Source organism: Saccostrea echinata, unplaced genomic scaffold (genome assembly GCF_033153115.1).
Source record: "Saccostrea echinata isolate AGI-Se365-2 ecotype Australia unplaced genomic scaffold, CSIRO_AGI_Sech_v1 ptg000015l, whole genome shotgun sequence".
NCBI classification, from domain to species: Eukaryota; Metazoa; Mollusca; class Bivalvia; order Ostreida; family Ostreidae; genus Saccostrea; species Saccostrea echinata.
In genome coordinates, this window is record NW_026889764.1 from 4,119,141 (window position 1) to 4,133,493 (window position 14,353).

The following is a 14,353-nucleotide window of genomic DNA, read 5'->3' on the forward strand; positions in this document are numbered from 1 at the left end:
GCACTTTAGATTCAGTCCAAACTCATGAAATTGAGAAAATGATGTTAAAAATTCCACAATATCACAAAGAATGCATATAAATTACTGTATTTCCTAAATTTCATTTAATTTAGAGAATTGGAAGTGGATCTTTTTATATATTGTAGTTGCGCGAACAATAATTTATGTAACGTTGGACACGGGAATTTCGCCGTAATAACCAATAATGAATAGAGTTGTATCATAACTAAAATAATTTCAAATTATTAAAAAGAAAATTTTTAGAATAATTTATTACCTTGGATAAAATAATTAATTTCATTTTTAATTTCTAGTAACTTTAACATCTTGAAAACGCCAGTTTCTTTACGACATCTAAAGAGTCAGATTTAAAAGTACCAACACCGTGCCCAGCTTTAGCGCATCGCTATCTGCACTAAAGCCGCTAAAATATGAAGCCCGCTTTTTTAAGGACACATACAGTATCTTACCAAACATCACACACATATATATAGATACACATCACCTTATTATGAAAAATGTACTTTAAACTGCATGAGAACAAACAACTTTGTATAACAAAATTTGACACCGCACCCTTGAGCAACCCTAGCTCATCATTGCCTTTGTATTAGAAACATAAGCAGAAGAGAAAAAAGCACTTCGTCTTTAATAGGTAGTCGCTGACATATCAGTGCTTATGGGAAAACTCTAACGATGACCTGCATAGATCGTAATCAAGATGAAAAAATAAGACCGAGAACACATCGTAATAGTATTTTTGAGGTATATAAACAATTGCAAACAATAAATAACAAAGGTACATTATAAATACTTATATACACTGTATGTCATGTTTAAATGGATGATAAGTAGTTTTTTTTTCTGGCCTCTCAGTTATAAGTAAAATAATACCACATTCATAATTAACATGTGCTTAATTTTGATTGATGCCCGTTACAAATATTAGGCTGTACATAAAATATCTTGTATATTTGTAAATATAATAATATCAATCATATGCCTGTTACTCATGCATGTCAAATGTTAACACAAGAGTAGATACTGATTTACACCAAAATTATTAGTGCGTTAATTGAGAATTTCTGAGGATATTACTCGACTGGTGTCCTCATTCTAAATGGGTCTCTTCAGGTGTGAAACTTTCCATAAGTACTGACGAATTCGGCGACTATTTAACAACCAATAGACGTTATAACCACCATCAGTGGACAATTCGGCGAAATAAGGAGCTATTAATTATTGTTTGGTGTCCTGATATTCATGTGTTGGCGACTAGGGTCAGCTTTATTAAATCTCTGCCCGACACCTCAGGTTCCTATTGTTAACTACACGCACCATTGCCAACCTATTTTCTCCAGTGAAATCAAAACTGTATAAAACGCAATGGGTCAAATAAATCCTCTGTTTAAAACCTTTGGATTGTTTTCCATTATACAATTTAAATCAAGCTTAAATCTCACACAACGTTTAAACTGTAAGTATAGCGATTTAAATCATATAATGGCCAAAGTAGATGGTCCAAGATACAATGTATGATGATTTCCCGTAATCTGACATAAATTTTGAGGTCCGTTTTAGAAAATCCTGTGTTTGTTACCCAAAGTAAGGTATAAAAAAATCCAAAAACTAGTAGTCTGGGTTGTTTTCTACCACGTATCTTTCATAACTTTCCTGATCATATTCCGGAACCGGATCCTTATATCGGACCACGTTCGGCGGAGGAACACTTTCCGGCTTCCTCTGATCCTTAGTCCATGATTTCTCCTTGACCTTGTTGGCCATTTGAAGGTCGGGTGCTGGTACACTGCGTGCATGGGCTATTTCTACTGCATTGGCATCCAGATGATAATTTTTGTCTCCTCTGATTTGTTCATTTACCTTGCCCAGTTTTGGAACATTCATTAAACCTTTAATTAAAACAGCGTCCGCATCTGTCCCTTTCCCCGTGCCCACGGGCTGATGCGACTTGCAGTAAACGTCATGGTCGAATGTGTCATTTTTGTTTAGGTAATAATTCTTCATATTTAGAAGAGTTTTACACACTTTGCAAACAAAGCACCCTTTATGATACATTGCGTCTTTTACTGGGCCCGTTTTGTCCATTGGGTAGATCTTCTTCATACATTTATAACACTTATCCTTAGGATATTTCACTTGATATTTAAGAGAATGTGAACGAATGGGAACATTTCCGGATTTCCATTCACCATTTAAGAAAACATTTTCAGAATCCGGAGAAAGAGGACAGGAAGTTGATGTCTCCGGAAGAGAGTGTCCTGATATGCTTGAAGGCGATCCAGGCATGGAACTGGACGAAGTACTTCCGGTTTCATTCAGCTGCACGTGCAAAGGTCTTCCAATTCCTGGTGTCCCTTCGGAAACATGCCCTGTCCCTGGGGTAGTCGGTGTTTGGGGAGCGGAATTAGAACTGAGGGAGGTGGTCGGCGAGACGGCTTCTTGAGATGCCTGAGGTAAAATACTGGCAACGGTTATCGGCACTGACACAGAACCCTTTGGAATGGATTGAAGATTGTTAACTAAAGCTTCCTGTGATATATTTCCAAGAGCTATGTTTGTTTGAAGCGTCCACAAGGCAAATTGCTCCGGTGTCATCACACCTGAAACTTGGTTTGCCTGGGGTGGTACTGGAAATTGTCCATTTGGAAAGCCCGTAACATTAGTTGGTAAGTTGGCTTGTAAAGTTTGCATGTTCAGTCCGGGCGTTCCTTGAGTAATTGTCACCGGAGATGGCTGTACAGACGCGATAATGTATGGTCCATTGTTAGGTGCAGCTGATGCGTCATTTCTTGCCATGGACATGTAAGCATCCAAATAATTTGTTCCAGAATTGTTCAAATTCATTGCACCGAGCTGTGCGTTGAGTTGCTGCATTTGCGGAAAGTTGGGATAATTCCCAGTCCATATATTAGTCCCTTGCATGTTCTGTGTGGAGGGCACTGCGTTATAAGATTCAGGAGGATTAACTCCTTGATTAAAATTATAATTAGGGTCCATACCAAACAGCTGTCTTTTAAATTTCGTGGGTCCTCCACTTCGATTGAGTTTTAATAATGACAGGTGTGCTATTAAACATTCGTAAAATTGCCCGCACACATGAATACACTTGAGTTCTGAATTCCATTTAACACAACACTGTAGGTAAAATAACAAGGCCTGTGATTTCGTCACACCCCCATGACTTCAACCAATGGGGAAGGGCGTAACAATGCCCACCGTAAGCCTCTTTATAAAGTCTGACTAGATTTACCAAGTAGATTGTGTACGCACTTTTTACTCCGTTGATTGATAGCCAAATAGGTATCTAATTCATAATTTTTAGTGAGCCACAAAAATGTGGAGTGATTTGAACAATGACTGCCTATTTAGGTCACAGAAGACCGGCAAAATCTGTTTTGAATTTTAATAAATACAAAGACAATTGGAGACCAAGTCAAAGAAAGTTCAGACAGATAGAATAAAGAGGCTTAAAACTTTGTTGTGAAAGTTATTTTTATACATCGAATAAGCGGGTCAATGCATTTTGAGAGACTCAGTTGTCTAATGATATATACTTTACTGCATGGGTACATTTTTCTTCTAACAATCTCAGTGGAATGCAATTTGTGCAGAAAAAGCAGAAGCAGACCGTTTTTGTTTTGTTTTTTTTAATTTATTACTTTTTAAAAACACATTTTGATGTCAGTCTTCCCTGTTTTGTCAGAAAGTGTACGTGTTTATGTTGAACGAGTGGGTTCATTTTTATGATGTTATTTTGGACAAAATTGTCTGACAAAAACTATCCTTGAATAATATTAATTTGACTTTTTGGGGGTGGGGTAGGGAGTAGGAGGGCGTTTTCGATTTATGTATCAAGCACAAAGTTTGAATTCGATTATAAATGAGGTTACTAGTAGGTGTCAAATCCTAGTCCAAACTTAAGATTTGAGAACTTCGACGTTTCATGAATTATTAATCATATAATGTTGTATATTCTATTCACTTTTTACAATATTGAAAACCAGGAACAAAATTGCCAATCACGTAAAAAGTTAAACTTAATTTACTGCAACAGAAGTGTTAGTGAATTATCACGTAGATGTCATCTGGACAGAGAAATTCTCGGGTTTTTTTATTTGTTTGAATTCATATAAAAGTCATAATCGTTAATCAGAGCGCATCTACAAAGTATTAGTTTTGAAAATAGAATATTCAAAGATACATAGTTATCAGAATTTTTGTTCGTTGTGTAAGAATAATACCGTATTTTTTTTCTTAAATTGTCCAGTGTATAAAGGTTTGCTTAGGAAAAAAAAATCATGACCTTCTTTAAGGTTCATTGATAACCTGATAAGAGAGATAACTCCAACTGGCATACATTACTATTATTCCTGTATGAAATTGTCAAGTTTACATGTCATTTCTGTCAGATTTCGCCGCACAAGGTATGCTAGAAAACACAACAATCAAGGTTGCCTTTGGAAGAGTTTAAGATATATATATATATATATATATATATATATATATATATATATATATATATATATATATATATATATATATATATATAAAATTATATATATATATATATATATATATATATATATATATATATATATATATATATATATATATATATGCTAGAAAACACGATCAAGGTTGCCTTTGGAAGAGTTTGCTCTCAAAGATTGCCTTTTTACCCCTCAGTTTCCTACTTGATTAGTGCCATAATTAACTTATATTTTGAACATTTTATAGATTTGTTATTCATTTAAATTGTTCCTGGACAAAAATTCTGTAACTTACATGAATGATGCATTTCGTGGTGTCCAAATTTGACTACGTCTAAATTAATACTGTTGATAAATACATACTTATTTACTGGATCTTTGAAACATGTATTTTTGAAACTTGAATTCAGAATTCAAAGACCAAGATTATAATTTTATTTTTTTAATTATGTAAAGTCATTTATGTAATCGGATTGGAAATAGACATCATACCCATACAGGTGTAAGAAGGTCAAATGTTTAGAGTTAACAATTATGTGTAATTATTGAAAATGAAGTACTACACAATCAATAATATTAATTTAAAGCTAAAGTAACTAGAAAAGAAGAAAAAGAAAACAGAAAAATGTTAAATTATACACAGGAGTATAACTTAGCATATATCCAATATAAACTCTTAATTATTTTAGACAATGTTTTGCACTTTTTCCCGAGAAATTGTAAAAATTGTTATGATTGCAAATAAGACACTTTAGAACTCAAGTTTTGATGTTAATTAATGCATAATATACGAAGTAAATATTAATAAAATACATCATGTAGAATGAGATAAATATTTTAATGTTTTAAATTAAAAAAAAAAATTTGAAAAAATTGCATGCATATAGTATCGGGGGTGGGGGGTGGGGGTGGGGGTGTCTTACTTACCTTTTTCCAGACATAACCTTACACTGCTGGGAATGTTCATTTAAAGGGTGCCCCCCATTTTCACTCCTCCCCTTGTAGGATTTTTTTTAAAATAAACTTTTAAATTGTCAATTTTTATTCTGCCCCCCCCCCCCCGAACTTTCAAAAATGATTGTTAATATCTTTTTTTTTTAATTTATGGACAAAATCTTCAAGAAAGATGTCACGTAATATGAGATATCAGACACTCATATAATAAAAAAAGAAATTGAAATGAAATTGCGAAAAGAAAAACAGCTAATTTTCAGATTTGAACCAACTGAAATTAAACCGACCAAAATAAAAAAAAATTACAAACCAAATAATTAATAGCTTATATCGGTATTCCAATGCTGATTTCCAAAGAGATGTTTTAAGATCTATTTTAAGATCTAGAAAATAACAAATTGGTGTAAGATACCTCTTGAAAGAAAGATAACTGTTAGATATGTTTTACTTACATGCTGGATGCTCGCCAATCGTGAATATTTTTTTTTCTTTATTGGAAATGAAAAGAAAAAAAATTGAAATGAATCAAAATGCATATCGACTAAATTTGAAAATATCTTCAATTTCCACCCTTTCTGACCTTCACAAGTGCATGCGTTTTAAAATCCTAGTTATTTAAAATTTAATATTTAGAATATATATTATTTTAAATTAGCTTTATGTAGTCGAGTAGATTGTTTCTTATTAAGAATATCGGAGTAGTTTATGGCTCTCAAGATTGTTCACAGATAGAACTGCATAGGCCTATTTCTTTATTGAGTGTACACCAAAACGTTAAAACTATTTCTGTCTGCATTGATTCTGTACTGTATCTGTCTGTTTTGATTGTGTGCGTATTATAAGAGTAAAATTATTCTGCTCTTTTGATTACTGTAACCAAGGATTTTTTTAATTATGAGGCCGATTTAGAATTAATCTGCGAACATAGTCATTTTATTTATTTATTTATTAAAAAAACTGATAAATAACATTTACGCGACGATAAATATTCGAGAGCATATATATGTTTTTTCGCGACCCTCGAGGTGATTTATTGAATGCGTATAAAATGCTTGTCTTACGGTATGTGCTAAAAAGTAGAACTATAACTGTGTAATATAAGAGGCCCATGGGCCACAACGCTCACCTGAGCCAAATATGACCCTGCCATTCTTCATCAGCATTTTTTCCTTATATATTACTATGTAAAACTTTGATTCCCTGTTGTGACCGCATCCAACCCCCTGGGATCATGATTTGAACAAATTGGAATCTTCACTAGGATGCTTCATATCAATATGACTGACTATGGCTTTGTTGTTCTTGAGAAGATTCTTTCCTGGTTATTCTTATGTAAAACTTTGATCCTCCAATGAAGCACAACCTTATCCCCAGGGAGTAATGATTAGAAGACTCTTCCTGGAATGCTTCCGTATCAATATGACTAATCATGGCTTGCTGTTCTTTAGAGGAATTTTTAAAAGATTTTTTTCCTGTATATTCTCTTGTAAAACTCTTGTGCCCCATAATGTGGCCCCACCCTACCCTCTGGGATTATGATTTAAACAAACTAGAATCTACACTACCTGAGGACGCTTACATATCAATATGACTAATCATGGCTTTACTGTTCTTGAGAAGATGATTTTTAAAGATTTTTTCTTGGTTATTCTCATGTAAAATTTTTATCTCCCATTGTAGCCTCATCCTTCCCCTGCGGGTCATGATTTGAACAAATTAGAATCTACACCAGCTTAGGATACTTCCATATCAATATGACTAATCATGGCTTTATTGATCTTGAGAACAAGATTTTAAAAGATTTTTTTTCCCTATATATTCTTATGTAAAAATTTCATCCCCCGTTGTGGTCCCATCCTTGTCTGGAGGGTCAAGATGGGAACAAATTTGAATCTACACTGTATAATAAAGGTCTCAAGTAAGTTCCATCTTTTCTAGCCTATTGGTTCTTTAAAAGGATATTTTTAAAAGATGGAACCAAATTTTCATTGGTTTGGTATTATCTCCCCTTGAAAGAAGGTGTTGCCTTTCATTGAATCCCCCTTTACATAAGGATGTTTTGAGGCAAGTGGGTTGAGAAGAAGACAAAAATGTGAAAAGTTTACAGACGGACGGATAGACAGACTGACGGACGCTCGAGAAAATGTGATCAGGAAAGCTCACTTGAACTTTCAGATCAGGTGAGCCAAAAACTAGTACTATTTCTATATGTATTGAATGTGTACTATATTGGTAGATCTATTTCTGTCTGTATTGATTGTGTACTATAACAGTAGAACTATTTCTGTCTGTATTGTGTACTATAACAGTAGAACTATTTCTGTCTGTATTGTGTACTTTAACAGTAGAACTATTTCTGTCTGTATTGTGAACTCTAGCAGTAGAACTATTTCCGTCTGCATTGTGTACTATAACAGTAGAACTATTTCTGTCTGTATTGTGTACTATAACAGTAGAACTATTTCTGTCTGTATTGTGTACTATAACAGTAGAACTATTTCTCTCTGTATTGTGTACTTTAACAGTAGAACTATTTCTGTCTGTATTGTGAACTCTAGCAGTAGAACTATTTCCGTCTGTATTGATTGTGTGCTATAACAGTAGAACTATTTCTCTCTGTATTGTGTACTATAACAGTAGAACTATTTCTCTCTGTATTGTGTACTTTAACAGTAGAACTATTTCTGTCTGTATTGATTGTGTGCTATAACAGTAGAACTATTTGTGTCTGTATTGTGTACTATAACAGTAGAACTATTTCTGTCTGTATTGTGTACTATATCAGTAGAACTATTTCTGTCTGTATTGTGTACTATATCTGTCTGTATTGTGTACTATATCTGTCTGTATTGTGTACTATAACAGTAGAACTATATCTGTCTGTATTGTGTACTATATCTGTCTGTATTGTGTACTATATCTGTCTGTATTGTGTACTATATCTGTCTGTATTGTGTACTATATCTGTCTGTATTGTGTACTATATCTGTCTGTATTGTGTACTATATCTGTCTGTATTGTGTACTATAACAGTAGAACTATATCTGTCTGTATTGTGTACTATATCTGTCTGTATTGTGTACTATATCTGTCTGTATTGTGTACTATAACAGTAGAACTATATCTGTCTGTATTGTGTACTATATCTGTCTGTATTGTGTACTATATCTGTCTGTATTGTGTACTATAACAGTAGAACTATATCTGTCTGTATTGTGTACTATATCTGTCTGTATTGTGTACTATATCTGTCTGTATTGTGTACTATAACAGTAGAACTATATCTGTCTGTACTGTGTACTATATCTGTCTGTATTGTGTACTATATCTGTCTGTATTGTGTACTATATCTGTCTGTATTGTGTACTATAACAGTAGAACTATATCTGTCTGTATTGTGTACTATATCTGTCTGTATTGTGTACTATATCTGTCTGTATTGTGTACTATAACAGTAGAACTATATCTGTCTGTATTGTGTACTATATCTGTCTGTATTGTGTACTATATCTGTCTGTATTGTGTACTATAACAGTAGAACTATATCTGTCTGTATTGTGTACTATATCTGTCTGTATTGTGTACTATAACAGTAGAACTATATCTGTCTGTATTGTGTACTATATCTGTCTGTATTGTGTACTATATCTGTCTGTATTGTGTACTATAACAGTAGAACTATATCTGTCTGTATTGTGTACTATAACAGTAGAACTATTTCTATCTCTATTGATTGTGTACTATAACAGTAGAACTATTTCTGTCTAAATTGTGTACTATATCAGTAGAACTATTTCTGTCTGTACTGTGTACTATATCAGTAGAACTATTTATGTCTGTATTGTGTACTATATCTGTCTGTATTGTGTACTATATCTGTCTGTATTGTGTACTATAACAGTAGAACTATATCTGTCTGTATTGTGTACTATATCTGTCTGTATTGTGTACTATAACAGTAGAACTATATCTGTCTGTATTGTGTACTATAACAGTAAAACTATTTCTGTCTGTATTGTGTACTATATCTGTCTGTATTGTGTACTATATCTGTCTGTATTGTGTACTATATCTGTCTGTATTGTGTACTATAACAGTAGAACTATTTCTGTCTGTATTGTGTACTATATCTGTCTGTATTGTGTACTATATCTGTCTGTATTGTGTACTATAACAGTAGAGATATATCTGTCTGTACTGTGTACTATAACAGTAGAACTATTTCTGTCTAAATTGTGTACTATATCAGTAGAACTATTTCTGTCTGTACTGTGTACTATATCAGTAGAACTATTTCTGTCTGTATTGTGTACTATATCTGTCTGTATTGTGTACTATATCTGTCTGTATTGTGTACTATAACAGTAGAACTATTTCTGTCTGTATTGTGTACTATATCTGTCTGTATTGTGTACTATATCTGTCTGTATTGTGTACTATATCTGTCTGTACTGTGTACTATAACAGTAGAACTATTTCTGTCTGTATTGTGTACTATATCTGTCTGTATTGTGTACTATATCTGTCTGTATTGTGTACTATAACAGTAGAACTATTTCTGTCTGTATTGTGTACTATATCTGTCTGTATTGTGTACTATAGCAGTAGAACTATTTCTGTCTGTATTGTGTACTATATCTGTCTGTATTGTGTACTATATCTGTCTGTATTGTGTACTATAACAGTAGAACTATTTCTGTCTGTATTGTGTACTATATCTGTCTGTATTGTGTACTATATCTGTCTGTATTGTGTACTATAACAGTAGAACTATTTCTGTCTGTATTGTGTACTATAACAGTAGAATATTTCTGTCTGTTTTGATTGTGTCATTAAAGATCAATATCTGGTATTCCCCCCACAGACACCAATTGTAATCTGAAACGTCATCCCAATGGACGCAATGTGTGTATAAAAACTGTATGGGCATGCTATTGCACTCTAAATGTAAAGCTTTGGTCAGCTGTTGCAGAGTTTGGGGATACGATTGTTTTTGGCGGATATGTCTATCTATTTTTTTTTTTTCTAATTCATGTTCAATAAAGTTTGAATCTGGCGATTTAGATGGCCAAAACAGAATAGGACGCTGTGGCTTTGCAAGAATGCGCTTGTCAAACAAGCCGTATGTGGCTGTGTATTGTCAGATTGAAATACGGTTCTAGGATGCTGCATTACCGGAAGACATGTGCAGGATGGACATCGTAAAAGTACAGTTTTCCAACAAAGACTTTCGAATATGAACCAAATCAGTCTTACCTATATATATTATACCGTTTTCCACTACCACCACCAAATCTATCAAACTCCCGGAGGCAGTTTTTTTTACGTTCATTTAGAAGCTTATGTACTCTTAATCTTATATCAGGCTTTGTAATAAATATTTAACACCAAAACAAACTGTTCAGCGATGTTGCTATGGCTATACTCTGTTGGTCTGAGACCTTTGAAGTCAATATTTGTGGTTTTGTGGGTTCAGAACAATGACATAAATAAATCATCAGTTGATAATTCCAACGTCCGGGATCCAATCACAAATGATCTTGTTAACACCCTGTGCACTTCAGGAATAGCTAGTGCTGTAGACGACGTCATTATGAAACATAGATGAAATTACGCAAAACCCCTGTGCTGCTGATGTCACGCGTGGTCTGCCATATTTTTGGTGATCGTTTGTTGTATCATGTTGTTGGTATGTATTTCATAGGTTAGATATTGTGCTTTGTGCTACATTAAAACCTTTGCAAGTGTAGACTGTGGTACACCTGTTTCCAGTCGCCAAATTCCCTTCTTGCGATATGCAAAATATCATATGTAGCTTTTTTAAATAGCGTCAACTTTCAGGGAAAAAACCACAGGCACTTGTTTCGTATGTATACGGGGCACCCCTAATTATTTTTACCACAAGGTACGTACCTCAATTTCAGGCACCCCCGCTTTAAGCTCGTATTTTGTTCAAATATTAATCAATAACCTACTTTAAAATTATTTCGTTCGCTTTGAGAGACTTTTTTCTTGTCAAATAAATCCTTTCAGACGTCTCTGGTCGACCCTCTTTATTGTAAACCACTCATTTATTCATCGAAAATTACCTCGATACATATTAAAACTTTAGATGGAATACAACTTCCGGTTGGGGGTACGATAAAACCAGAGACTTCCGAGTATTCCATTCCGAGGTCTCTGGTTTTATCCTTCTTTTATAACCCCAACTGGAAATTTGTATCCCATCTAAAGTCTTGTATCGAGGTAATCAATGAGTGGTTTACAATAAAAAGGCTTGACTAGAGACATGTGAAAGGATTTTTTTGACAAGAAAAAAGTCTCTCGAAGCGAATGATATAATTTTAAAGTAGGTTAATGATTGATATATGAACAAAATACGAGCTTGAAGTGGGGATGCCTGAAACTGAGCTAGGTACCTTGTGGTAAAAATAAGTAGGGGTGCCCCGTAATTACGAAACAAGTGCCTATGGAAAACATAGGTAATCAAAGATTACGAAGCTCACCTCGACGAATGTTATCTACATGTAAGGCAAATTTCACATATTTTTATTCTAGTTAGGGTACATCCCAAGATCAATATCCATGCAAGTTTGATTTAATTATAGACCTGCTCAAAAACTTTTGACCTGTTTAGTAATCAAGAAAATTTTGGTCACTTCCAACATCCAAAGCAAGTCTGGAAGTTTTCATCCTCAGATGCACCATCTATGCAAGTTTAATCATAACAGGCCATAATATTATATAGCTACTCCAAAAAAATTACCCTGGTCACTCATCTGGAAAATGTACGTCAGATTCAGAATCCAAGGCAAGTCTGGAAGTGTCCATCCCTAGATATATCATCCATGCTAATTTGGTTAAAATATGGCTAAAATTCACTCATGTGGAAAATCTAGGTCAGATCCAGCATTCAAAGTAGGTTGGTTAGTGTACATCCCTAGATGCATCATCCATGAAAGTTTGGTCTGGGTAGGGCTTATAGTTACTTGGGAACAAGACTACTCCTAAATCTAAACCTGGTCTCACATGTGGAAAATCTAGGTCAGATCCAGCATCCGAAGCAAGTGTGGTAGTGTCCATCCCTGGATGCATCATCCATGCAAGTTTGATCCAGGTAGGGCTTATAGTTACTTAGGAATGGACCTGCTCCTAAAACTTTAACCTGGTCACTCATCCGGAAAATCTAGGTCAGATCCAGCATCCGAAGCAAGTGTGGTAGTGTCCATCCCTAGATGCATCATCCATGAAAGTTTGGTCCAGGTAGGGCTTATAGTTACTTGGGAATGGACCTGCTCCTAAAACTTTAACCTGGCCACTCATCTGGAAAATCTAGGTCAGATCCAACATCCGAAGCAAGTGTGGTAGTGACATCCCTAGATGCATCATCCATGCAAGTTTGGTCAAGGTAGGGCTTACAGTTACTTGGGAATGGACCTGCTCCTAAAACTTTAACCTGGTCACTCATCCGGAAAATCTAGGTCAGATCCAGCATCCGAAGCAAGTGTGGTAGTGTCCATCCCTAGATGCATCATCCATGCAAGTTTGATCCAGGTAGGGCTTATAGTTACTTAGGAATGGACCTGCTCCTAAAACTTTAACCTGGTCACTCATCCGGAAAATCTAGGTCAGATCCAGCATCCGAAGCAAGTGTGGTAGTGTCCATCCCTAGATGCATCATCCATGCAAGTTTGATCCAGGTAGGGCTTATAGTTACTTAGGAATGGACCTGCTCCTAAAACTTTAACCTGGTCACTCATCTGGAAAATCTAGGTCAGAACCAGCATCCGAAGCAAGTTTTGTACTGTCCATCCCTAGATGCATCATCCCTGCAAGTTTGGTCCAGGTAAGGCTTATAGTTACTTGGGAATGAGACTTGCTCCTAAAACTTTAACCTGGGACGCCGACGCTAACGCCGACGCCGACACCGACGCCGACGCCGACGCCGGGGGTATAGCATAAGCTCATCTCGACTTCGTCGAGGTGAGCTAAAAACAGAATAAAAAATATGGTGAACCCCAGCTTTTGTTAGCCCTAGGGTACCTAAAGGATGTGGATTAATTAGCAACAGAAAAAGAAAAATGTTAAAAAACCCAAATTTGTGTATTTCGCAAAATCATGTCTTTTTATCTGTGAGTTTTGTAGAATGGCTGTCAAGTTAACAACAGCATTAGAAATAATGCATTTTACTTGAATGATCACATCCACCTAAAAAAATTGTATGACAAAACTACTTAATATTATTCAGGGTATTATTTCTATTATGCGTTTTTTTAAGAGTATACTTACGTCTAACATGTCTAGTAGTTAACAAAAACACATCCAAACTATTTCACTGCAAATACTCAATTTTCTAAAAGCAAAGCCCTTCTTCCAGCAGTAGAATATAATCCATTTTGCGACTTTGATAAATTTATAACATGGACAATTATAATACTAATAAACATTTAGTAAGCTTAAACGTTTCGTACAGGATAAATGGAATTTTCAGCTATAGATTTTTAATATTTATGCAATTTTATCATTACATTGTTTACTAAGCACGCAAACAGCAGTACACTACTACTTAAAAAGATTTTTAGTAAACTTCATATTGTGTTTACTGTATTGAATTTTGACTACGAACAATCATTTAAAAATCTCATACACCAATAAAATTTTGTTGAAACTAATTACCTTTTCTTTAGGAGGTATTGAATGTGTACGACATATTGAGTTGTAAAAATGTTTGTATTCTTACATGCACCAAAGAACACGTTTAAAGATCCCCATACAGAATAAGTATGCATGGGGTATTGTGCGCCTACCGGACCCTTTTGTTTAGGAAGTCTTCTACGAAGACAGAGCGCGTATGTTTTGACAGGAATGAGGAAGAGTTAAATTGTCAG

General features: G+C 34.7%; 1 protein-coding gene across 1 annotated transcript; it reads right to left on the reverse strand.

Moving 5' to 3' along the window:
- Nucleotides 1–635: 635 nt before the first annotated feature.
- Nucleotides 636–3,138, reverse strand: LOC133187739 (uncharacterized). Its single transcript, XM_061323139.1, has one exon. The coding sequence runs from the start codon at nt 3,016–3,018 to the stop codon at nt 1,630–1,632; it is 1,389 nt and encodes a 462-aa protein (XP_061179123.1). The 5' UTR covers nt 3,019–3,138; the 3' UTR covers nt 636–1,629.
- Nucleotides 3,139–14,353: the final 11,215 nt, after the last annotated feature.